This window comes from Rissa tridactyla, chromosome 1, assembly GCF_028500815.1.
Source record: "Rissa tridactyla isolate bRisTri1 chromosome 1, bRisTri1.patW.cur.20221130, whole genome shotgun sequence".
In the NCBI taxonomy this organism is placed as follows: domain Eukaryota; kingdom Metazoa; phylum Chordata; class Aves; order Charadriiformes; family Laridae; genus Rissa; species Rissa tridactyla.
Genome location: NC_071466.1, coordinates 159,076,144 through 159,100,511, shown reverse-complemented (window position 1 = coordinate 159,100,511; position 24,368 = coordinate 159,076,144). Strand labels below are relative to the sequence as shown.

Here is a 24,368-nt window from a genome sequence, read left to right as displayed (position 1 = left end):
ACAGTGGAAAAAAATTTCTCTTGAAACACATGTGTAGACCCTACTCTGGGACTTCACTGACTACAGGATTCTAGCTGTAGACAATGGAAATTCAGCAAGTAAGTTCACTGTAGATCAATTATGAGTGCTTTACAGTTACCACTTGGTTTCACATGAAGACATCAAAAGCCATTTAATATCTGAGAAATGTGATATATAATTTAAAAATTAACTTAATGGCAGGTCAAAACCATGAGAAGACCTAAACCATAAATCTGGGGAGAAAGATGTCAGAGACAGGACATAGTAGGTTTTAGAGATACTTGGCTTTTTCACTCATAGTTTTAAAAAAAATGAACTTACCTTTGAATTTCATGGATTTATAAGAGTGCTTATGCAGTAATTATGAGATCTTGTCATGGTTACGTTATAGGTGAATTTTGAGTCAATTTAAGTTTGAGGGTAAAGCAAAATTAAAATGCATTTGAAAAGAGGTTACCACAGTTTATTTGCATCTGTGTTTCCTGTCTAAAGTAACAGAATTAAACTATTCTGTAATGCTCATTTGCATGGAAACAGTTTAAGGTGAATCAGCAGTACCAGTAACATGCTGAATATTCTGTCCATCTAAGGCATGCTAAATAAACTGCTAAAAGGACTTCGTTCTACATACTAAACTTATAGTAGAATTTTGATAACGCCTGTGTGCAAAACCAAATGTAAATATATAACCTAAACTTTCTCATGCCAGACCGATGTTGGAATTCACTAATTACAGCAACCAATGCATAAACTAATATAAACAAAGAGTCAAAGCTGTTTTACAGATACTATGCATTTGAATGTTATACCTTTTATCACTGTAAATTTGACATACATTCACTGATGAAATATGGTCATCCCAGATGAAAGCAACAATAAAAATATTATAGCATCCTGCAATGTATCAATTAGGCTACAGGAAGCTTAGACAGTATTAAGAATGTTTGGAGGCAGTTGTGTATTTTTATTTTAAATAATAGAGTTTCATTCTTTTTCCATTGCAGAAATCATGAGAAACTAATTACATGAAAAAATGTGCATAGCTTGTAGGGGTCCTTACTCCATGCAAAAGACCAAAAATAACTTTTCTTTAGCTAAACTTGTTATTTGTATCTAAAGACCTGCAAAGAATGAAAGCAAATTTTGTGCCCAATAACAAAGGAAAAAACCTGCTTTGTAGTGTATAAAGTTCTCATTTCTAGTCTTGCAATCATAAGATTTGAGCTTTAAATAGTGAGGCTCACTGTTACTTCAGCATTCACATTCAATTTCAGTTTCAGTCTGATATTCATAATTGGAATCCGAAAGTTAAATATCGAGAATTACTCTATTTCTGTCCTTTGTTGTACAAAATAATATATGTACTTATACTCCTTATTTTCAGATTCTTCATCATTAGGGTTTGATAAAGATTTCACTCTTGCTCTTCCCTTTCCTCCCTCCCTCCCTCTCATTCTTATTGCTATATTCTGCTTCTTTAGTCTTCTGAAGACCTTTTTTGACAATGCGACTGATAAGTCTTTTTACAAATGCACATCGATAAATGGAAAATATCAGTCATTATTGGGATACTTATTTCATATTTTCTTGGTTTAAAACTGATGATGTCTTTAGTTTCATTTTCCTCAATTTTGATCGTATTTTTTTCCAGAAGAGTAATAACTCAGCATGACCTTCCTTTTAAAATATCAAAAGATTTGGAATGTTGCCTGTATTTTTGCAATCCTTGCTCTCGCCTTTTCTTTTTTTTCATCAGCGAACAGAAAGTGTCTCCCTTTTTTTAGATAGACCTTTTTATGTATATAGATATTTAGTTATTTTTTACCTTTTTAAACCTCAGGGTTATTTAATTCTTCAGTCTGGAAGAATTCCTAGGGCTCTGTTTCATAATGCTACTACTCCTCATCTCTTTTTTTCAAAAAAACCACTTCATTGTTCTCTTCCTCTGTATTTCATGCTAAACAGATCATTTTTGTACTGTCTTATTAGGCTTTTCTGTAATGTTGATCCCTTTATTTTTTCCCTCAAAACCAGCTGGTTTTCAATTTGAAGTATGAAGGCTTTCTTCTTCATAGCATGAGTGCAGAGTAGAAGTACACAGTATTTGTTCTGCTGTGCCATCTGTGTGATTTTGCTGAAATAAGTATAGGTCACTGATAAATCCCAGAAAATGTGAAGTGTTGTGCCACTTAAAGTAACAAGCCTTGTAATGTCTTTTTGTATGATTTTTCTCTTCTTTTTACCTCTGACAGATCTTTGTGAGTGACTTTTCTTAGCACTTTAAATGCAGGGACTGTCTTACTTTCAAAAATCAGCAAACTCGTAGTAGGGCTTTTGCTTATTTTTTTTCAAAAATAACAGTTGATTGATGACTTTGGTTCCCCCCCTTTAACATTGATAAGAAGTAAAATCTCATTAAAGATTTAATTTGTGTTGATCTTGCAACACCGACTACAGTGGCGAAATACGTAATCATTTCCAAAGACTGATCTCTATAATTCTTAAATGTTAGTGAGTTTCCAGTCATGCAAATGCATGATGACAGCATTATTCCTTCACCAAAACGCAGGCTGGAGAACTGCAGTCTCATTCCGCAAGCCCAGATGTCCCAACTGCCATCATATACTTTCAAAAGCATCAGTTTTATATAATATGCTATAACTTTTTGCTTATTACTTAGAGAAGCCGAGTTTGTTATAATTTCTGTTATGCACCTGTAAGTTAATATGAGAAGGTTCACAAAACTTAATTTCCAAACTACCCATTTTTCACAATAGTTTAAGTCAGTTATTTTAAGGTGGAAAATATATAGACAAATTGAAGGTTTTCGTGTCATGACTTTTAAAAGCCAAAAGTGCATACTGTCATTTAAATTGAACTGTATATGCTATGTCTAATTGGTTGTCATATAAATGCATTATAAATTATTCTTGGAGTGAATGCGCTTATCTTCTAATAGAACATGCATAACCATTGTTGATGTGGGGCACTGCAGAGTCTTCTGTGCACATCCTGTAGGAGATGTTAATGTACAGTATCTTTTATAAACAGGCCTCTTTTTGTCTCTGTTAGAAGAAGGAGCTGACTCAAAGAATCTGATAGTCTTCCAAAGAAAACATCTGTTTCAAATATATTTGTTTGGATTCCAGTCAGCACACCTAGGACTTGCATAATTAGCTTAGACTACAGAGTTCCCTTTTCAGAAGATATGTTTATATAAATAAGCCATGCATTTTTCATTAAGCAAATACTCCTCCCTTTCTTTCTTTTTTTTTTTTTTTAATTAGAAATTCAGGCTTGTGTTTTAACATACACTTTTGCAAAGCAAAGATGAATTGAGAAACTTTTTCAACGTTTTTTCAACATTTTTTCATATGACATTCATTTTGTTATGCTTGGCATTGTGGAGGAGTGTCCTGCAACCATCTTATCAGTATTTCATAAATGCGTGCATACATTTATGAAGATGCTTTTGATACCAGTAATTGATTATTTACTAAACAAAATACAAATTTTGTACCTTTTACTACTTTTGATACTGCATATTCTTTTCAATGTACATAGTAGACTTTTTAAAAATGAATTATGGTAGTAACCGTCTCAAGTTTAACCTTCATAAAGATCTAATTAACTAAAAATACATAAAATATGGTGTTTATTTCATCTTAAGCAGCTCCTTAGAAGAGACAAAAAAGAAGTGGAAGCTCAGTTAGCGGTCTTTTCTCCATTCATCTCATGCCGTGCCACACCACATGATTCCACTGAACCAGAATCTCTTATCATACAGCTGTGCAACATTAAAAGAATTCTTTTCTAAAACTGGATTAATGATTATGCATAACTTTGGTATTAAGATCAAACCTCTCGAATGTTCAGACAGTCACAGTTGGGAATGAAATCTTTTACTATGGGATAAACTCAGCCTGGAGTGACAATTTCATAATATATATTGCAGGTGTGCCTTACTACGGAAGGGCTGAAGCTGGTATTTCATGCATAAAAGTAGCTTCTAGGCCATTTTTTGCAGTTCATACAATCCAGATGAAACTGTTCTTAATCTGACCAGTTATTCTTTATATCACATCTGGTTTCAGCTCAGTTCTAGACCTGTGGGAACAAGAGTTATGCCTGTGTTGGGTGTTTTCATCAGGGGCAACATCACTTGGTCCTGAATGATCTCAAAACCCCACTTATGCTCTCGCTGTACAGAATGTTGTCTTGTGGGAGAAGCGCAGTCGCATGTTGCGTTGGAATTTTTGCTTTTTCTTTCTATTTTCAGAAATCTTCAATCATAGACTCGGTGAAGAATGCTGTCAATGATTTAGTATGTTGTTTCTAACTGTGCGTGTGTTTGACTCGGAGAAGTTGTCTAAGTGTCCCTGTCTCTAGTTGTGGGGGGTGTTTCAAAAACACTGTTTTTAGAAAATAATTTTCAAAAGCAGTTGTATACAACAGTGCTAAGTACTAAGGAGACAATAATGTTGGCTGTTGACTTCCTTTCAATATAACTTAAGTGATAATAATACAGATTTTGTTTATTTGATGTTCCGTAGGTGTTTACTCTGTTATGGATTGCTGACTGGATGGTGCACCACTTCTGGAAAAAAGGAAAAGATCCTGACAGTTTTTCTATCCCTTATCTTACTGCACTGGGAGATCTGCTTGGAACTGCCTTATTAGCTATAGGCTTTCATTTTCTGTGGCTCATAGGTGACAGAGATGGTGATGTTGGAGACTAATTATTCCGATGGATGCAATGACTTTTCCTGGAAAATTGACAAGACCAATTGTTCCACTTGAAGGTCCTTAAAGTGACCGTTCCATTTGGTAAAAGTAAATCAAGTTGACACAGCCTTAATGATTTGAATTTGGTTTGTTTTTTAAAAAACAGGATGGAACTAGGATACTTGAGACCTTTACTCTGAAACCAAGGTGGATTGCTGCTAGTTGAAAACGTCTGAGTAGACTCAATGAAGATCAATCCTTCACCAAGTTTTAAATTTTGAAAAGATCTGGTCTTTTAAAAGAACAGTTTCTTACCTGTATTGCAAACCAGAACAGTCTCTAATTGCTCATTCAGTGGTGATGAAGAGGGTAAGACCCAATCTCAGTGGCTTGCCTTGTCTTTCCCTCCTGGGAACAAAGTGGGTATATATTTTCATCTTACCACAGAAGTGGTTAGAAGACCTCAGATGAATTCAGTTGCATAGACATTACCTGATTAGTTGGTGATATGTTCTTATCTTGCAATTTCAGTGCTGTAGCACTCTGACCATTGCCGGCTTGATATTAATAATAACTGTTATGGTGATTTGAACCCTGGTTGTCTAAACATTCTGTCACTTTATTTCATGTATACTAATGTGACCATCAGCATTTATAAAATTAGAAATTTGAAAAGCACTTCGTGCTAAAAAGAGCAACCTAATTATTTTGCTGTTGTGATTTATTAGAACAAGAGCATAGTAAAGACAAATAATGTGTCACTGACCTGATCAATAATAATGGATGAATGATTAAAAGTCCTTGTGTTGGAAAGTGTATTTTCATTTAGCAACTGAGAAGATGTTTAACTAACTGATATTAATGGTGTTGTGATGGCCAATATCCTGATTTTAATGAAGTATTTAAAGGTGTTGATTAAAATGTAAATACTGATCCCTGATTAAAGCTTGGGGTATAAAAAATTATGTTTCTTTTTTAGGCACTTAGGAAATTACATAAACTTCAAAAATTCCAGAGCTATCTATGTCATCCATTTCTAAGCAGAACTCTCTGCTAACAGGATTTCTGCTTTCAGACTGTGGAAGTAACATGCTCAATAAGGAAGGTGACTGCTTCTGAGTGATTTCTCTTATTTGTATACCTCAATATTTCAAATAATACAGTGATCATGAGGACTCTGGTTGCTACGTTGAAGAAAGGTACTAGTCGCTCTGCTTTAAAATCTAGTGGGAGTTCCTCACAGCATATGTTTTTAAAGACTATAGCATATATCCTAAATGCGTAATTAAATGAACAGCTCATATTTTAAATGTTGTGATTGAAAGTTTTAAATTTTGAGACTTAAATTAGACAACTAAACCCATATATCAGCATATGTTGTAATCCTGTAAACATTAGTCATGTGATCTATGCATATAAATCCTCCCTTGTAATTTGATGGACCTACTCAGATGAATTAAATTATGTGGATAAGTGTTAATGGAACTTCTATAGGTGTCGGTCGGTTTGCAATTCTGAAAATCAAACCAGCTATTCAGTGCCTACACTTGGATTTAGATGCCTGACTTTTAGCTCCCTCATTTAAATGCTTTTATTTAAGCTTTTTCTTACAGTTATGATAATATAGTTGCTTGAATGAACATATGTATTATGTCTTTTATTATGTGAGAGAAAGATAAAATCTTTCTAACTTCGGGTTCTTTGACTTTTCTTAGTTTGTATTAATGTTATTTAAAATAGTTTCTTGTATGTAGCATTGCGGGAAATACCCCTATTAAATTGTTTTAAATGGACTAGATGTAACTCCTTTTTTAATTTCTTTTTCAATAATGGTTATTTTTGGTGCAGATGTAGATGCAATTTTTTTATTCTGACAGAATTGCCATCTGAATGAACTAAACTAAGCTGCCATTTCAAGCACTTTTCTCATAAGAGTTACTGGATTTTAAGGTCCTTTTTAAATGAATTGCAAGATTCTTAAATGTATAATTTCTTGAGATACTTGTGATCTGTGCTTAGGTGAGGCGGGTGTGCTTATCTGTGTGATCTGATGCGTGAGGCCGTTGTAGTATTTAGTCATGACAGTATCCTTAGTGTGTTAAATATTTTCACAGTAAAGAAGCAACAACTGTTGGTACAGTCTGATGGCAAATGGGTGGGGTGTTTAAATTGCGGGATTGGGGAAGAAATATTAAATGGGACAAATTCAGTGAAATTTGAAAAAGGAGAATATGCTGAAAGACTGGAATAATCTGTGCATGGAAAAAATAAGTGATGGAAAAGTATAATGGGAAAATCTGGTACTTCAAGACAGGGAAGGTTCGTTGCGTAGTTGAGAGAGCAAAATCCGTATCATGGGAAAGAAAGAGGTGCAGACTTTCACACAGCATTCATTATGAGAGGCAGAAGCAAACAGAAGGAAGCTATTCAGAGAAAAGAATAAAAAGGCACAGCCAAACTTGTTTTTCAGGAAGGGAAGAAAAATATAACTCGTGTTGAAAAGAGTTGGGGAAGAGGTGGAAAAAGAGATACTTTGGGGAATGGTGGAAGTGAGGAAAAAAAAAAGAATCCACTCAGTAAGATGTCGTTAAAGAGGAGTTTGAGTGAGGAAAGAAGTATGACATTGATAAAGCAGAGAAAACCTTGACATCTGGAAGAGCAAGGAGTAAATAATCTATGATGTGGAAAGGGGTTTGATTCCTATCTGGAAGGGGCATTTAAAAAACTTATAGGCTTTGCTATCTCTGCTACCTAGTGTTATGAAGGTAAAAAGTTCTTGCTACCGAGGTTCGTGGGGAATATTATTCCGGCCATGAGGATAATATGGGAGAAGGCACCAAAGAGTACTTGGATACCAGAGAATCTCAAAAGCTGTAGTCCCTAAACCAATTTCAACTCTTGTCAAGTCAGCCTGTCCACAGTATTCCACCAACTTGATTTTTTAAAGTCATCCCAGTAGTAGTCAATTACTTCACTGTATGTGTGGGTAAGAAATGCTACCAAAAGTTCTACTAGAGACAAATTGTGTGCTTTTTGTACTGCTCAAAGCATACAATTGAAAGGGACATCCTGAGATGTTATTCTACCTTTTGTTATCACAGCGGCCACATTTTATAATCTTGCAGGTAAAATGATGACTCTCTAGTAAAATTAATGAAGTGTTTTCCTCCCTTCCACCTGCTAGAAGATTCTTTCAAACCTTCCTTTATAATTTCTAGCCTAATTAGGGCTATGGCTGGTTCACACCTTTTTGCTTTTGTGTCAGCATGTAGCATTTTCTTAATTTGACTCTCGCTCATATTGGCTCATTCACCTTGTTTAAGTTGCAGGTCATCTTAAAGGTCCTCCTGCAGCTTCTTGTATCACTTTGATTCTGCTGATGAGCTAAACCAGCCAGAAGCTCCAGTTGCTTTGCCTTTATGAGTTACTATCTGTAACCTGATGCTGAGCAACTGTTGGAGTGCTCTTGCACGGCCATTCTGTCTACTCTTTTTTTCCTCTGCTTCAGCAATATCTCTAGGGTAAATAGAAGTAGGGGCAGGTTATTTGAAATGTGTGTTGTTTGCCATTCTGAAGGATTTTGTGACCATCTCAATCGTTCTTTGAGCATTCATGAAAGCGGACAATCTCATTTGTTGAACTACAACTAAATGCAGCTTTAAAATTTGGAGTCAGAATCATTTCCTATCATAGGCATTTTATTTTCTTTTTCTGTCTAATGCTTTGAAATTATCTTTGCTTTCTAGTGAGTTGTTGAATGACTCCAGCTTATTTTAAGAGTGATTGTATAGCCACGATAGTTCCACAGCTTTATTATGCTGTTTGATACAGGGGAGGATCCTTCTTTTAATGTATTTAGATCAATATTTTGAGTTTTATAACATCACTGTACATCTTGCCTTAATCTATGATGTTTAAATTTGCAATATCCTCTTCCACTCCCGTGTTTAATATATTAGTTTCACCAGGGCTTTTAGAATGCTGATGAGAAACTAGCGAGCAGCAAATTAATTTCACTTCTTTTTACAATTTGCCAACTAAATTACACTTTTCTCATACAAAGATTAAAACAGCATGAGGATTAAGGCTTTATAAATGCAGAATAGTTTGCAGAATCAGGACTCAAAATAAGGCCTATCATCTTTTTAATGGATTTGCTATTTCACTTCAGTTCTAAGCATCGCGAAAAGCTCTCTTAAGTCCAAGAATAACCCAGAACACACATTGGGAAACAGTAGTATAAGCACTCTGTGAAGTGAAGTGTTTGAAATTCCTTGTTATTATTATAATGGTAAAATTGCTATTGCAAAGGAGATAGTCTCTTTAGAGATGCAGAAAATGGCAATAGAATATGGTAATTGAATTATAACCTGCTTTAAAAAGAGTAAGACAACGTTCAAAAACAGCACTGAAGGTACTGGAAGCAATGGGAAGTCTCTTACTAGCATTTTTCTTTTAATTTTGTCTAGGTTTTCTGTGATATTTTTCTAATTGTGTTCTCTAATCCATTCATAATCGAGTCAGTCTGTTGTTCAGTTATCTTTTGGATTATCATACTCATATCATACCCATACATACTCAAAGTTAAAAAATCAGCTTTCTATATATAGAGGTGGGGAGGAAGAACTAGTAAAGAGGCGTGTTTTGTCATTAAAGCCTCTTTCTGATAGTCATAAAGGAAAGTCTGTTAAATTCAATGAAAATTTGATCATCATGCATGCTGTGCATGGATACTCTAGAGAATCTAGTATTAACAAAACATGAATAATTCATGATTAAATATAAGAACCAACATGTTTAGTAAATATACAAGATCACCATGTTCTGGGTGGGTACCCAAGCGCAGCAGTGCACCCCTTAGTCATTCAGCATTGGCAGGGCTGGATGGGCTTTACTTTCTCTGTAGCTAAAAATGTAATTTGATTTCAAGTCCTGCTAGTTGTTTATTTAATATGCAGGCTAGCTCTGGGCTTCTGGGCTCCCTGGTTCAAGAGGGACAGGGAACTGCTGGAGAGGGTGCAGCAGAGAGCTACCAAGATGATGAGGGGACTGGAACACCTCTCTTATGAGGAAAGGCTGAGGGATTTGGGTCTCTTCAGTCTGGAAAAAAGACGGTTGAGGCGGGACCTTATCAACACTTAAAAATACTTAAAGGGTGGGTGTCAGGAACATGGGGCCAGGCTCTTTTCGGTGGTGCCCAGCGATAGGACAAGAGGTAATGGGCAGAAACTTGAGCATAGGAAGTTCCACCTAAACATGAGGAGGAACTTCTTTACTTTGAGGGTGGCAGAGCACTGGAACAGGCTGCCCAGAGAGGTGGTAGAGTCTCCGTCTCTGGAGACATTCAAAACCCGCCTGGACGCGTTCCTGTGCAACCTGCTCTAGGTGACCCTGCTCTGGCAGCGGGGTTGGACTAGATGATCTCCAGGGGTCCCTTCCAACCCCTGCCATTCTGTGATTCTATGATCATATGCTCTATTTATGCTTTTATTTCTCAGTTCAAACTATACTTGAAATTTGCTTCTGCCTTTACTTAGCATTCTTCAACTTGCTCATGTGGGAGATTGTTTCCTTTTCAAAAGTTGCTAAAAGTCTTGAGAGGTCAAGGAAGTGCTTTCCTTGAATAATTTTAAATCTGCTTTTTGCAAGTGAAATAGGGTCCCAAATGAATTATATGGTAGACATCTTTGGGAATAATTGACTTCTGAATAGTTCCTTGAGATTTACTATCTCTAAGTTCTCAGATTTACATTCTAAATTTTACTATGAACAGGATCTAAAAAGGATTTTGCCTGTTTATTAATATTTTATGTCATCTCCTGGTTTTGATTACTGAGGTTGTTGTCATATCCTATCTACAGTAGAACAGCATTTTAATTAATTTGACATTCTATATGGTTTTCTAAAAATTACGAGCAATAATACTTGTTCTGTACTTGGGAAGCAATCACCCACTGCTTTCCTATGAATTCTCATACTATGGTTAGCTTTAGATCATCCTAAGGCCGCTTTTTCCTGTTTGTTTCCGAAGCAGGTGTTCTTCCCTGTGCTGACACAACCGATTATTTTATTTTCTTATTTTATTTTCTTATAGTATCCAAGATTCTGGAGTAACATTAGAACGTGCTTCATCTCAATTGTTTTGAATACTGAACCAATTTTTACTAATTACATAGGAAAATTTAGACATGTCTAATTCTAGTTGGAACTAGATGAATGGTGGTAGCTGTCACTTAAAGTAGAAGAGTATCTCTGAAGTTTGAGCATTTCCAAAATAGAAGTTAGCTCGTTAAGCTTGACCACATTAGGTAAATGAAATCAGCTCAGGTATCAAGATCATCTGAATTTGTGGACAAAAGTGTAGATGATCTGGAGATGTAGGTAAGCTCTTTATTTATCTAATACACGATGACTGGCTGATCATAGAATGGTTAGAGTTGGAAGGGACCTTAAAGACCATCTAGTTCCAACCCCCTGCCATAGGCAGGGACACCTCCCACTAGACCAGGCTGCTCAAAGACTCACCCAGCCTGGCCTTGAACACTTCCAGGGATGGGGCATCCACAGCTTCTCTGGGCAACCTGTTCCAGTGTCTCACCACCCTCACAGTAAAGAATTTCATAGAATCATAGAATCTTCATGGTTGGAAAGGACCTTTGAGATCATCGAGTCCAATTTCTTCCTCACTCCTCTCTGTTTCATTCATTTGATCTTAATGCTTTGAGATTGCCATTGCTCCTTCTTCAGAGCCAATCCATTAAGGCCACTAAGTACTATGGTAGTGTAAGTCTATCAGATATGTATGGAAACTGTGGTCCCCCTCTGTAACAGAAAACGTTAAGGCCTTTGGAAAAAAAAAAAAAAACTTCACAAAACCTGCATGTCATTTATGCAAAATGAAAGATCTAAAATGCTCTGAATTCAGATACAAAAAGACACGTTCATTCCTAGGTTTCATTTCCAGCTGGCCTTTGCTCTATTCCCACATTAGAAAGCCGATTCATTTTTTTAAAAGACTTTTTTTAAAGCACTGTAAGGTTGCCATGCCAAAGAGCATGAAACCGGGCTCTGTTAGCTACTATGTCTGGTTTTGTGCTCCGTGCATGAGACTGACATGAGCTATAACTACATCCTCCCCTTGGAGAGAACTAAATCCCTTGCTTTGAGCAAAACCCGACTGTATAGTCTTGGCATTAAAGAGAACATGGCACTCTGTTGGATTGACGCTGTGCTGAATATGGGGTACTGGCTGTGCAGGGTTCTTCGCCTCAGCTCTATAGCTGGAAGAGCCGTCACCGAGACACCCACTGTGTCGCTGGTACACAGTGAGACTTGGCTGAAAACTGGGAAAGAAAAATTGTCCATGCAAGAGTTCCTCTAACCCATCCAAAGGTATTTTGTGAGCTACCCAGCCTCTGCTCCGTGGGCCTTCGCTCTGCCCCACGCAAGGTGTCTCAACCATCTGTTTAGGTTCTCCTTTACCTTGTTGACTTCCTAGGGGATGGGAATGTGCAGATACCTCTGCAATCCACATTCTCCATATTTTCACATTCTACTAGAGACACGGGAAGATGTAGAAATGTCCATCCGTTCAAAGGAAGTCCAGTTCTGCTGTTTGCTACAAAAATTGCATTTTAAACATTTATTACAACATGTAAATATTTTAAAGTCCTACCGACTTGAGATTATTGCATTACATAAATGTTTAATAGATACAGAAGCTGCACTTGAAGCACTGATTAATGCATACATACCTCTGGAATATGTATAGCTTTCAGACTGGCATTAAAAGAAACAAACCTGAACGTTTTTAGCACTCATTGCAAGAAGCAGAAAAACGTCCTCTGACCACAGGAAGCCTCTCACAACATGTATTCGTGGGACAAAACTAACTGGTCACCTTTCCGATTGTTGATTCTCATTCAACTCTAACAACATTGCACCCAGTTTTCTGGCATCTTACGGAACTTGGGTGTTCAGAGTAAGCTCATTTTTAGTTATGTGATTTTTTTCAGAGCCACAGCATACCTGCAGATACCCTGCTACCTCGATCATGTCACGGTGGTGCGTATCCCTCACATATATTCATGGTCAAGTCTCCTGTTAGATAATGACCATCTCTTGTAATCCTTTTAGTCTTGTTCATACCTGTATAGAAATCTCCCACCACACATAAGAGAAGGACATTTTTTTTTCCCCCCTTTTCTCCTGTTTTTAGGAGGGTATGGCTTACAGCCCTGTGGACTAGGCACAACCCAGGCATCCTCTGCGTGCTCTGAGGGCAGCTGTCTCCGGTTTGACACCAGCCTCTGAAAGCCCCTTGGTAATCTGGAGTCCCTTTTCCAACATGAACCCTCAGGATCGGGAGTAGGAGGGCTGCGGTGGCAAGTGCAGCTGTGCGAGCTCAGTAACTCGCCCTGCTTGCCTGTGGCGTGAGGAGGGGGTCTGTGCGCTTGCCGCTCAGGGCTATGGGGGGGTGACAGTGGCCGTAGAGCAGAGCCAGCTTTGTTATAACCCTCATACCGATTTAATTCCTCTTGTGAAATGGGAGATCTGGCCCGGAATCCTTAGTCAACAACCCACAGCAAATTTGTCATCATGTAAGATTTTTCAAGTTCGAGCCAAAAAAATAACAGGGAGCCACAATTGCTCTGTGTGGCAGACTGATGGTCACTTGATAGAAATGAACCGCTGTGAGTGACGGGGGGGGAGGTAGGATGCCCAGGTTTTGGATTCTTCTCCAGTGTCTGGCATCCCCCAGCAAGGCGGGAAGCTTCTGGAGATGCAGTGTGTAGCAGCATTCAGTTCACGTCTGCCATGACGTACATCCAGATCACATCAGCAAGATCTCCGATGCAGACGGAAACCATTAGCTATCAGCATCATCTCTTCAGCTAATTATCCTGAGGCTTTTTGCTTGATCAAAGGAAAAATGAGAGCACGTTATTTTGCTCGGAAGCAGGAGCACACCTGGGTGAATACATCTACTGAAATGTCTTCCTAGAGGGAAAGCGAACATCACTGTCTGCAGATGGAAATCTGCGCGCCCCTCAAAAGCTCACTTTGAATGGTAATTTGGTAATAAAGGAGGAGTTAAGAATAACACTTATCACAGCGACTATGACAGCACCCGGGAGCAAAAGGCTGACTGCAGCCTTATCCTGGTTTAAGGTGTGGAGGACATGCTATTCTGAAGGGCTTTACATGGAGCCTCTCCCGTTCAAAACCAAGCACAAAACGCCTTAAACCTGAAAACAGTTTATTATTTCAGGAGTGTTCACCCACTTCCCATCTGACATCTTTACACTTGTGAAAAGTAAGACTGAAATCCAGATAAGGCAAACTAAGTGTGTAACTCCTTGCTTAGGAACTGGGGTGAAGCTTATGTACTCTCCTCCGGCGACATTTCCCAGCATGGAAATACTCATTAACGTTATAATGTTATATGTGAGACATCCATAGTTTTTATTTTGCTTCCAATAGCTCTGTCAAAGATTTGCCAGGTAATCTGAAACATGCTAGAATAAGCAAAGCAAGATGACTCACCTCACTCTGTTCTTGAACTCTTTCCTCTAATTTAATTCTCAATATCTCACAAGGAGTTTCCCCAAACTGAGACTTTGCATCCCATTCCTTTTCCACGGTTATACAGCCTTAATTTCTCACCCGAATTGCACTCTGCTGTTCCTCCTTCTAATTCTTGCACCGCTGACTTCAAGGGCTTTTTTCGTAAAAAAAACCAAACAGTTGTGGATTTAATTTTTGAAATTTTCCTAAGTGAAAAACGGAAGCTTAAAAGCATCTGCTGTAGGAATGATACATATTGCACGTAAAATTGCATACACAGCAGTAACATTTTAATGATAAAATAGCAAAGTACATTGTAAAATTAATACAAAACAGATGAATTGTTATGTCTTTCCATATAACTGAAGGCAAATTTCTTAATAAATCACATACAGCTATAAGTCCAGGAAGGAAAATATTTTGTTTTTCTTGAGTGAGTGTCTCAGCATTTACTTGGCTGCCTCTGCAAACAGCACTTGCTTCTCCATAGCATTGCTACTTGCTTTGATTTGACCTTCTTTTTCCCCATCCATCTCTTTCGAGTTCAAAAAATGGTAAAAAAAAAAAATAGGCAGTGACTGATTGCATTGATGGAGCAAACAATCATTTTTTAAAAAAAACCAAAACAACAAAACAACCCAGCACCTCAACTTTAGATATAAAGCTAAACCTGTTTTAACTGGAATAGTTATCTATCTGCTAAGCTAAGTCTGATTAAATTGAGGCTAAGGAAGGTTTAGGCGATGCCCAAACCCTATCTTTGGAAAAGCTTTAACAGAAAACTGGGGCCTGTTGGGGGTTGCAGGCTTTGGCTTGACGTAGGGCTGCGAATACCTGCTGACAGCACGGAGACCTCTTGCTACCTAAGAAGTCATGAATTGCCACAGTATAATTCTAGTTTTAAGAATAAGCCCAGGCTTAATAGCTTAACTGTTATTATTCAGCTGTATGTCACCCTGACAGCTTTATGTATTAGTGAAAAACATAGAAACGAGGGCATAAACTTTGGATTGATTTTTCTCTTACTGAGGAAAACAGCTTTGCTGGTTGTTTGTTTTTTAATTAAAAACTCTGACTGAAATGAGATTTTCAAAGCCACATAATTTTACTTGTAATGCCGTGTCTCCTTTTCCAAAATACCCTGCATCTTTGTTGCATACTGAGAGGACGTATACTACTAAAAACCTAACGAAATGTTACCTCAGGTCCGCATTGACTCAAAAAATAGGGTCTGAAGAAACAATTTCAATGTCAAAGTCAGTTAACATTCCTAAAATATTGGCAAAATATATTTTTAACAACTTACAAATGAATGAAAATATCTTCTATATTTTTCCCTCCGTGAATAAGTCACTATTTCCAGTCCTAAATGCCTCTCTCTGACTTAGCCAACAGCAGCCATTTAAATGACAGTGAGTTGAATCTCAGCGCTGAGAGGCTTGAGCACGCCAGTAGATTGACGGTTCAAGTAACGGGGGTACAGGTCTGCTCTTCATCATTCGAATACAGAAAATAAAGTTGATTTCTTTTTTCTTTTAACACAGATTTAAAAAGAAAAAAATGATTTGCGTGCAATTTGAGGAGGTGGCTTTTGGCTGTTGCGCTGGTTTTGATTAATTTTTTTCACAGTAGCTAGTTTGAGGCTGTGTTTTGGATCTGTGCTGGAAACGGCGTTGATAACAGAGGGATGCTTTCGTTATTGCTGAGCAGTGCTTACACAGAGTCAAGGCCTTTTCTGGTCCTCACACCACCCCGCCAACAAGTAGGCTGGGGGGGCACAATCTATTGGGAGGGGACACAGGACCCCAACTGATCAAAGGGATATCCCATACCATATGGTGTCACGCTCAGCATATAAAGCTGCGGGAAGAAGAAGGAAGGGGGACAACGTTTGGAGTGATGTCGTTGGTCTTCCCAAGTAACTGTTATGCATGATGGAGCCCGGCTTTCCTGGGGATGGCTGAACACCTGTCTGATGATGGGAAGCAGTGAATGAATTCCTTGTTTTGCCTTGCTTGCGTGCACAGCTTTTGCTTTACCTATTACACTGTCTTTCTCTCAACCCCCAAGTTTTCTGACTTTTACTCTTCCATTTATCCCACTCCATCCTGCTGGGGGAGAGCGAGGGGGTGGCTGCGTGTTGCTTAGTTGCCATCTGGGGTTAAACCACGACAGATACGCTGTCCTTTAGTGCATCGGAGAGTAAAACCAGACTGTAATTTTTCAAAATTTTCAACCTTTGGCAAAGCTGTAAGTGCAAGTGGAAAAGCAAGATATTTTTGCGTGGCATCAGGCATCTTGTACGTGATGATGTGTAACACAGCTAGTGAGAAAAGCACGGCACTGCCGGTCAGGAAGCATATGCTCTATTTTCCACTTGGCTGCATTTGTTTAATTTCTTTTTCTCTCTTCCTTCCAGTTTCCCAGATTTATTTACTTTTTTGTAATTATGGTAGAATTAAATGAAATGTATTTTCATCCAGACAAAGGTTGGGAAGTATTGTCAGAACTCGTGCCTGCACGGAGAGTGTTATGACCACAGGGACAGGCTTTCTTCAAACTTTGCATCATCTCCACTGGGGTTATTTGCACGATTTTGTCACGTCCCCAGGTGAGAGGCCACCTCAACTGTGCGGGATCCTGCTGCTTCATCACATCCCCCAGTGCTCCACACTCCTCTCCCCAGTGCCCACAGGTGCCACCAGCTGCCACCAGCTCTCCTGTAATTCAGCAGCAGCTGGTGGTCCATACCAGGAGGCAGCCGCGGGGCAGAAGCTGTATGCTGAGTACCAATGGGAAGATATTTTTGTAAATTTGTAATTATTTAATGTAAAAATTGAGGCTTGCCCAAAAGACAAATCCTCACGCTTCCTTCCACTGGAGCAAATCCAATTTTGCCAGTCTCTGTGGTGGTATCAGGGATTGGGCTCTTCTCTGCTATCTTGCAAGCAACAAAGAAATCCACCCAAAAGCTGCGTGCCCAAGAGCTGTGAGGAGAGACCATTTCCTCTCCCATCACCCCAAAAATGAAAGTTTCCATTTTTGTGTGCATGCGATTTCAATTACCTAAAGCCCCCCAGCTCCCCCGTCCGTGTCCGAACTCTGCAGCTGCTGGTCCCCACTTGCCTGGGTTCCATCCCGTGGCGTCTCCTGCCCCACCTGCCCCCACGCAGCCAGAGGACGTCTCCTGGCCCTCATTTCCGCGTGACGCCGCACTTCATCTGTGTGAACGCAGATGTTATTGAAGCTGATGGAGTCTCCCAGGGCAGGGTAGTGGTTTGCTTAGACCCATGTACTGCCAAGAAGAGGACTGCATCCCTTCAAGGCGTATGTAATCCGTGCCCTGCCAAGCTGCCAAGGGAGGCAGAGCAATCAGCACAGTGGCTGAAGCCGGGCTAATCGCTCACTTAGATCGAGTCCTTCTCGAGACCTTCTTAATTAGCTCCCTCTCTGATTGAGATTGTAGAGGAAACAAATCACCGATGTTTTGAAATGTGAAGGTTGTTGTCTTAATACTGCACAGCCAGGCTGTGATTTCAGGAAGCGGTGCTGCAGTTCTGCCTATTAATTAGGAAGTGCAGGATGGTGGGGCATTTGAGGTGGGAATGGGCTTGGGGTCTAAAGATAGCCAGTGCCCCACCATGTGCTATGACACCTACTCAGCACATTTCCTATTTTTGTGTTGCCTCTGCTCTCATTGTGAAGAATGTCCACCTCGTGAGGAGTGGGGCTGGCAGATTTAAGTCATCTGTTTGCTACTGTCAGTGCTGCACCCAGAATATGGTATCCAGTTTTGGGGTCCTCAAATTCAAGAAGGATGTTGAGATGCAGAAGAGGATACAGTGACAGGCTACCAAGATGTTCAGTAACATAAAGCATATAACCAAAAAGGGCACTTTGAGGGATCTGGCCTTATTTAGTCTGGTGACAACAGGGCTAACTGGGAATCCAATAGCAGTCGACAACTACTTGAAGGGGACTTACATAGAAAGCGAATCCAAACTGTTCCTCCAGTAGTGGTTGATGAGGGACACATCTTGAAGGCCAAGAGTCTCACCATGGCCACTAGGAAAAAAACACCTCTGCTGTGACGGTAGTATGGCACTGGAACAGGTGACCCAGAGAGGCTCTGAGCCCTCCGTCCCTGGAGGTATTGAAGCCTTGGATAGCCAAAACCACTGCCAACATCGTTTTGGTGACCTTCAGCAGTTAGCATGGCCCAGCTGACCTCCAGGGTCCCTTGCAACAACACGGTCCCAATGGTGAGCAGTTATTTTCTAAATGTATGTTTTTCCTAAGTGTAATTTATGGTGCTGACTTGCTCACCAAGTTTGTCTTGAAAGCCCAAGTTGGAATTTTGTGTTTTGGAGTTAGACGTGGCCTCAGTGAAAACCACCGATGAGACCAAGCAGGTTTGGGGACTGCTGGAAATGTTTAACTCAAAGCTATTGTTAGTGAATTTACATGAAGGTGGGCAAGCACGTGGCCCAAAGCGCATCAGATAGCTGGAGTTTATGTCATCTGACTCTAAAACACCCTTGCTTGAGGTGGGACTGTTTCTGGGCATACGGCAGGTCTTAAATTGACAACCCTCATCGTTGCTGGCTGGGAACTCGGGAAGGAAGGGAGCAAGAGGCATGCTGCCAGATAACTTTAGCTTTCCTGATGCATTACAGTAGATTGTTTTGAGTCTCCTGCCTGCCTTGCCACAATAACCCTTGTGAGAAAGCAAAGCTATGCAGTCAAAAAATCCCACCCTTAAAAATCCACCCTGAAAGCAAGAGCCAGAAATAAAGCACACAGAGAGGAACTTTCTTTCTTCAATTTAATTGAAGTTACTTAGAAAAATAATCAGGCTTGAATGGCTTTTTTAAGGAAAGATTCATGAGCAGTTCACACTTGTGTTGGCAATGTATAATTTAGCTTTTTTCTTTATTAACAGTATATTTAGGTATGAGGAGATACTCTTCTACAACAAGCCTTCTACTGCATACAAATAGGTTAAAAAAAAAATCCAACCCCACATCGATGTTAAATTATTCGTACACATTGTATTGTGCATGCATGTAAGAAAATAACACTCTCTGTAACAAGAGTAATAGTAAGGACAGTCCCTTTTTGTACCTGAAAAGTGCAGCAGACTACAGTGAAACCCTAAAACATCTGGGGTCAACTTACTCCTAAAAGCACTTCTGCTTGTGAATTATTTGTTTCATTTGTCTTACGCAGCGCATGGTTCAGGCAGTTTGCAAGTTTCTGTGATAATGGTCATGGTTAACGAAGAGGCTGAAGCATGGACCAAGTCAGGTTTGGAGCCGGGGCCGGGGGGGAGCTTCTCACTGCCCAGGAGTCACCACCATGTTCAGATGGGCCAAATCCAGCCTGGGCTCCAGGTTAAGGTGCTTGGGGCCATCGGGGGGAACAAACCCCCGGCTGCGGGTATCGCTGGCCCTGCCGAATGACAGAGAGGCACCGGCTGCTCAGAGATGGGGATCACCGCTCCTCGAGCCCAGCGGCTTTGAGGGGGCGGGGGGCAGAGGTAGGGAGCAGGACCTTCCCCACTGGGCCCTCTCTCTGTGCTCACCACTGCTCGACCATAACTAATGCACGTCCTCCTAAAACGGCTGCTCTCTGGGTGGCCCTCGCGGCCCCAGGGGCACATTTGTATTTTGTATTTTGCATTTTGCTGTGGCTGCAGTTTTGCCCATTTGTCTCCCGGGACCAGCTGTGGCCACAGCAGAAATGAACCCAGGAGGGAGCCAGAGCTTGGGAGCAGACCAGCCCCTCTTCTCCTCTGGCTGGGAAACCCAGTAGAGAGGTGGGGGTAAAATAAACCCGGTCCCCCAGCTGCCCCCGCGCTGCGGGTGGTGGCCACCAGCTCACTGAGATAAGGAGGAACAACCCTGAACATCCTCCGGTGGGGGTGCAGTGAAAGAGGTATTTTTTGGCTCAGTCAACACACCCAGTAGACCCAAAAAAAAGGCATTTGTCGTCCTCCTCTGCCCTGGTGAGGCCTTTGTGCTCACCATGCAGGACACGGCCATATCCAGCATGTCAGCTGTTCACTTTAAACACAGATCTGCAGCCCATTCACAACACCCCAAAAGAGATATAACACACTAAATGGACAGTTTGCAGTAGGCTGGGATCAACGTTTTTAAAAAGTGACTTTTAAGTACTCACTTAAGTCCACCTAAAAGCCATCTCAGTGCTGAGAATCCGCCTGTAAGGCAGCCCTCTGTGGGGAGGCAGAATTTGGGTAATCAAACCCAAAGCTGCTGCTAAAAATTCCGGCTCTGAGCAGCGCTCACCCCTCAGATCTCCTGAACATCATTTTTCACCTACAGCTTTTCTATCGCATCTGTCAAATAGGGTTTTTGTGTCTCCAAAGCAGTGAAACTGAAGAGAGTATTTCAGAACAGATAAAAACGCGGTGATGACCGGGAGAGGTACAAAAAGAAAGGGGAAAGCACACCCCGTTTTTAAAACACTTACTTTCTGAAGCAACTTTTTTCTTAAATAAAAAAAAAATCACATCACATTCTGTTGGGTGAATGAACAGACAACTGAAGAGAAAATTGGACCAAAATATGAGCACTGTTGGATACAAGACCAACCAAGCACACAAATAGGTTGTGGGAAATATCAGGGGAGGGAGAGGGGGAATCTGCCCTCAGATAGGTTTTATTTCTTTTTAACACCCATATAATCATTGACCTACGAACAAAAGAAAGCCAGGGCACGCTGTGATAGGCACTTGCAACAGCTCTGCATAATCTATAAATGAGACAAAACCGCTTTCAAGTAAAACACCAGCCAGCGACCAGCAACCGCTCAGGAATTCAGAGCCGTCAGGCGCAGCCAGCCACTGGGTCAGCGCTACGGGTTATCAATAGGACCTGGGTTATGAAAACCATGGCCGTTCCAGAAGGGACGAGAGATTTATTTGTAGGGTATGATAAAAAAAATAACCACCCGAAGCCGGGCTAAGAATGAATCCAATTGTGAAAGGACTTCAGCTGCTGTTTGTTATGTTAATTTGTTCTTCGCTGAGATTTATTCAGTGACTTATTTTTATAAAATACGACAGAACCTATTTTTCTTCTTTAACCACACACGTATCCTGGAGACTAATATAATTCAGTGGATGCAATTCAGCTACTGTACTGCAGTACTGTACCGTACTGTACATTTTCGGGATCTGGCTCTGATACTGTTAAAACAGCTCTGCCTTTAGCTGAGTTTATTTAAATCTTCACTAAGTTTTGGAAGGGTTTGGTTTGATCGTAAGATTGACATGCAGGTGAGACAAAGCCCCATTTCAACAATCAATCAACTCTGAAACAGATTTTAGGTTCCCACAAATGCCTCAACTTAAGCCTCTGCTGCCTCCTGCCCACCAGCCGGCTGCCAGCCCAGGATGGGACAGCTCGGGGTGGCTACAGACCATTCCCCAGGCTGGCGCCTGCTGCCCGCTTGGCCGTCCACCTCAGCTGCATAGAATTAAAGCAACCATTTGGAGAAGTCTGCGCTTCTGCTCACTAGCTTGCTTACAGAGCCACGCTGAAATCCCCTTTTTCACTATTCACACTTATTTGCCGTGAATAGATTATTACTTGCTCGCCCAAATTGCTTGGTGTGCTACCCCTGGTACAATCCACCATCCCAACAAGCTGTTATACACAAAAAAAACGCTATCGAGATTCACCTTAGCTAAAAAGGTGATGGTCTCACACTGGAGCTGACTTAGATGAAATACTAACCCACTGGAAATTAGAAACATCCCTGTCAATGGTATTTAGGCATCAACTGAAAAAAGACTCCCCCTTCCCCCTGGGAAAAAGCCATGAAACCAGCATGTAGGAAGATGAGACCTTTTTTATTGCCTTGCATGCTTAGAGATCAACACGAAGATGACTTTCTGACTTTTCAAATGACATGCCCGTATCCTATCGTATCATGACTGGTGTCTTTTGAGCCACCAACTTTGGTTGTCCGTCTTAAGATCAGTTAGGGAGGCAGGACTTGCAGAGGACAGAGCTCCCCCAGCCCCAGCCTGGACATAAATTAAGTCAATGCCAATTGCTTTGGGCATTCAAAAATCTTTACAGTCACTTTCAAAACGCTGATTTTTTTTTTTGATGACCACCCGCAAATCTGCATTCGTTTGGGCTGGCAGGCTTCAAATTAAGAGACAATGGGACTGGTCATATTCTTGATAAACTCTTTAAGTCCAGACTATAAAAAGTTCATGGTTTCTCTTCCCAAGGAATACATTCACATTTCTTTCAGTCATGGGTTTTAGATATCATGAATCTATCAAAATCTGTTTTACTTTTCCCTTTCAGGGCTAGAAAGACAGAATTTTTTAGTACGCTTAAGTGCAATATCACTTTCTGAAGAAATTACTTCCACCGCTCTTCTCAAAGCATGTGGTATCAAGACCCATTCCCGTATTTACCTGCATCAACGGCTAACGGAAGAGTTTTATTACCCAAGAGAAAAACTCAACTGAGGAAAGCACAAAACCAGACTCCTTTTGTCCAAACGTTATCTTATCTCTGCTGCTGAAGTGACACCTACCAAGAGACCATGTTTTAAATAAGTATAAATAACATTAATTAGAATTGGAGGAATGCAAGATCAATGAAATTCACCAGAACACAATTAACATTTTTTTTAAACAGTGTAGCAGTATTATTCATTACTACAACTAGATCGTCACAATCCTGTTACCCTGCAAAGAGAGCTGTCCTTTCTTACAGTTGATTTAAATAATTTTGACTGTGCTGCTCGCAGCATCATTCAAAAAAAGAAAATATTAATTTACAAAATAACCCATTCTCCATATTTATTATGACAAATAAAAATCTTAAATAAAACAGGCTTTCTCTCCCCTCTCTCCCCCCAACCCATCCCTCATTCCAATTTCAGGTAGCTTGGCACTGAGTAATTGAACATTAAAAAATCAAGTTTGTAGACTTCATACAGCTGCGTTTGGTGCTCGGAGCTGATGTTCTGGAAGAACTCTGTGGTCATTTCGTCAGTAGTTCTCGTAGACTTTGCATAGGTGGGGAACTTCAGGTAGTTGCCTACTCCCGCCAGCTGGAGAATGTAATTCGAATCCTCTTCGAGCGTTTCGTATTTTCCTATGAGATCGTAGTGGATGTGGCAAGGGTGGCAGAGGGAGTACACAGTCTGCCAGTGCTCATTGAAGGGCTCTTCTCGTTGGGTGTGCGGGTCGATGAGATACGCCACAAACTCTTCAAATTTCACATCATCACCTTTACGCAGAGCTTCCTGGGTTGCGTTTTTCCTCTGGCGCCTCACGATTTTGGTGCCGTATCGCTTGTGGAAGGAAGTGTTGTACTTCTGGGTGAACTTGTTCCTGTAGGCTGACACCAGTCTCTCGAAAGGCTCGCGAACAAAGAGGAACTTCATGTAGTTTTTCAAGCGGTGGTTGATCTCTGGGATGCTGTACTGGTTGAGGGTCTTCAGGTTCGAAGACACGTGGGCTTCATTGGCTGGGATTTCCATTGGATCGCTGTACTTGCCTCTTCCCGTCAAAACCATCATGACTCTCTTCCAGTTTGTGCAGGCCACTTTGGGAACATAGCAATAGATCATTTCATGATCTTCATCCACGACCAGGTGTTTGAGATCGTTGGGTGTCAGCACACGGCGCTTCCTGCTAGATACGCTGTTTGCTCGGCATGTGTCTGTCACTTGGTCTCGTCTAATCTGATGAAGAATTGCTGTGTTGGACAACTGCAAAGAAAGCACAGGCACCAGTAAGTCACATGGCCGGGAAACTCTTACTGCCTTTTTGCTTATTATACAAATTTATAGAAAAGTAGATTACTGCCTATATAGAACAGTCCACTGTGTGGCTGAGTAGAATTGTTCCTAATGCTAGAAGACAAAATTTTTTTGTCTCCAAACTTCTTGATACATGCTGCTTAGAAGCTGTTCACAAAGTGTCCAGGACTTTGCTTCAAACCCAACACAAAGGAGCACCAACACTCACACAACCTGATGGCAAGCGTACTTACAGC

General features: G+C 40.4%; 2 protein-coding genes across 6 annotated transcripts in view; one reads left to right on the top strand and one right to left on the bottom strand.

The window, feature by feature from the left end:
• SLC41A2 (solute carrier family 41 member 2) overlaps positions 1-6,539 on the top strand; it is a 57,417-nt gene extending 50,878 nt beyond the window's left edge. For 2 of the 3 annotated variants that reach the window (XM_054212270.1, XM_054212260.1), the window contains one exon: positions 4,575-6,539. In XM_054212270.1, the coding sequence (XP_054068245.1) occupies positions 4,575-4,760 (186 nt within the window). In that variant the 3' untranslated portion in view covers positions 4,761-6,539. The remainder of the gene's footprint in view (positions 1-4,574) is intronic. The other variant, XM_054212279.1, reaches the window with a different exon arrangement.
• A 12,635-nt stretch (positions 6,540-19,174) lies between these two features.
• CHST11 (carbohydrate sulfotransferase 11) overlaps positions 19,175-24,368 on the bottom strand; it is a 175,180-nt gene continuing 169,986 nt past the window's right edge. For all 3 annotated transcript variants that reach the window (XM_054222285.1, XM_054222294.1, XM_054222304.1), the window contains exon 3: positions 19,175-24,081. In XM_054222285.1, the coding sequence (XP_054078260.1) occupies positions 23,233-24,081 (849 nt within the window). In that variant the 3' untranslated portion in view covers positions 19,175-23,232. The remainder of the gene's footprint in view (positions 24,082-24,368) is intronic.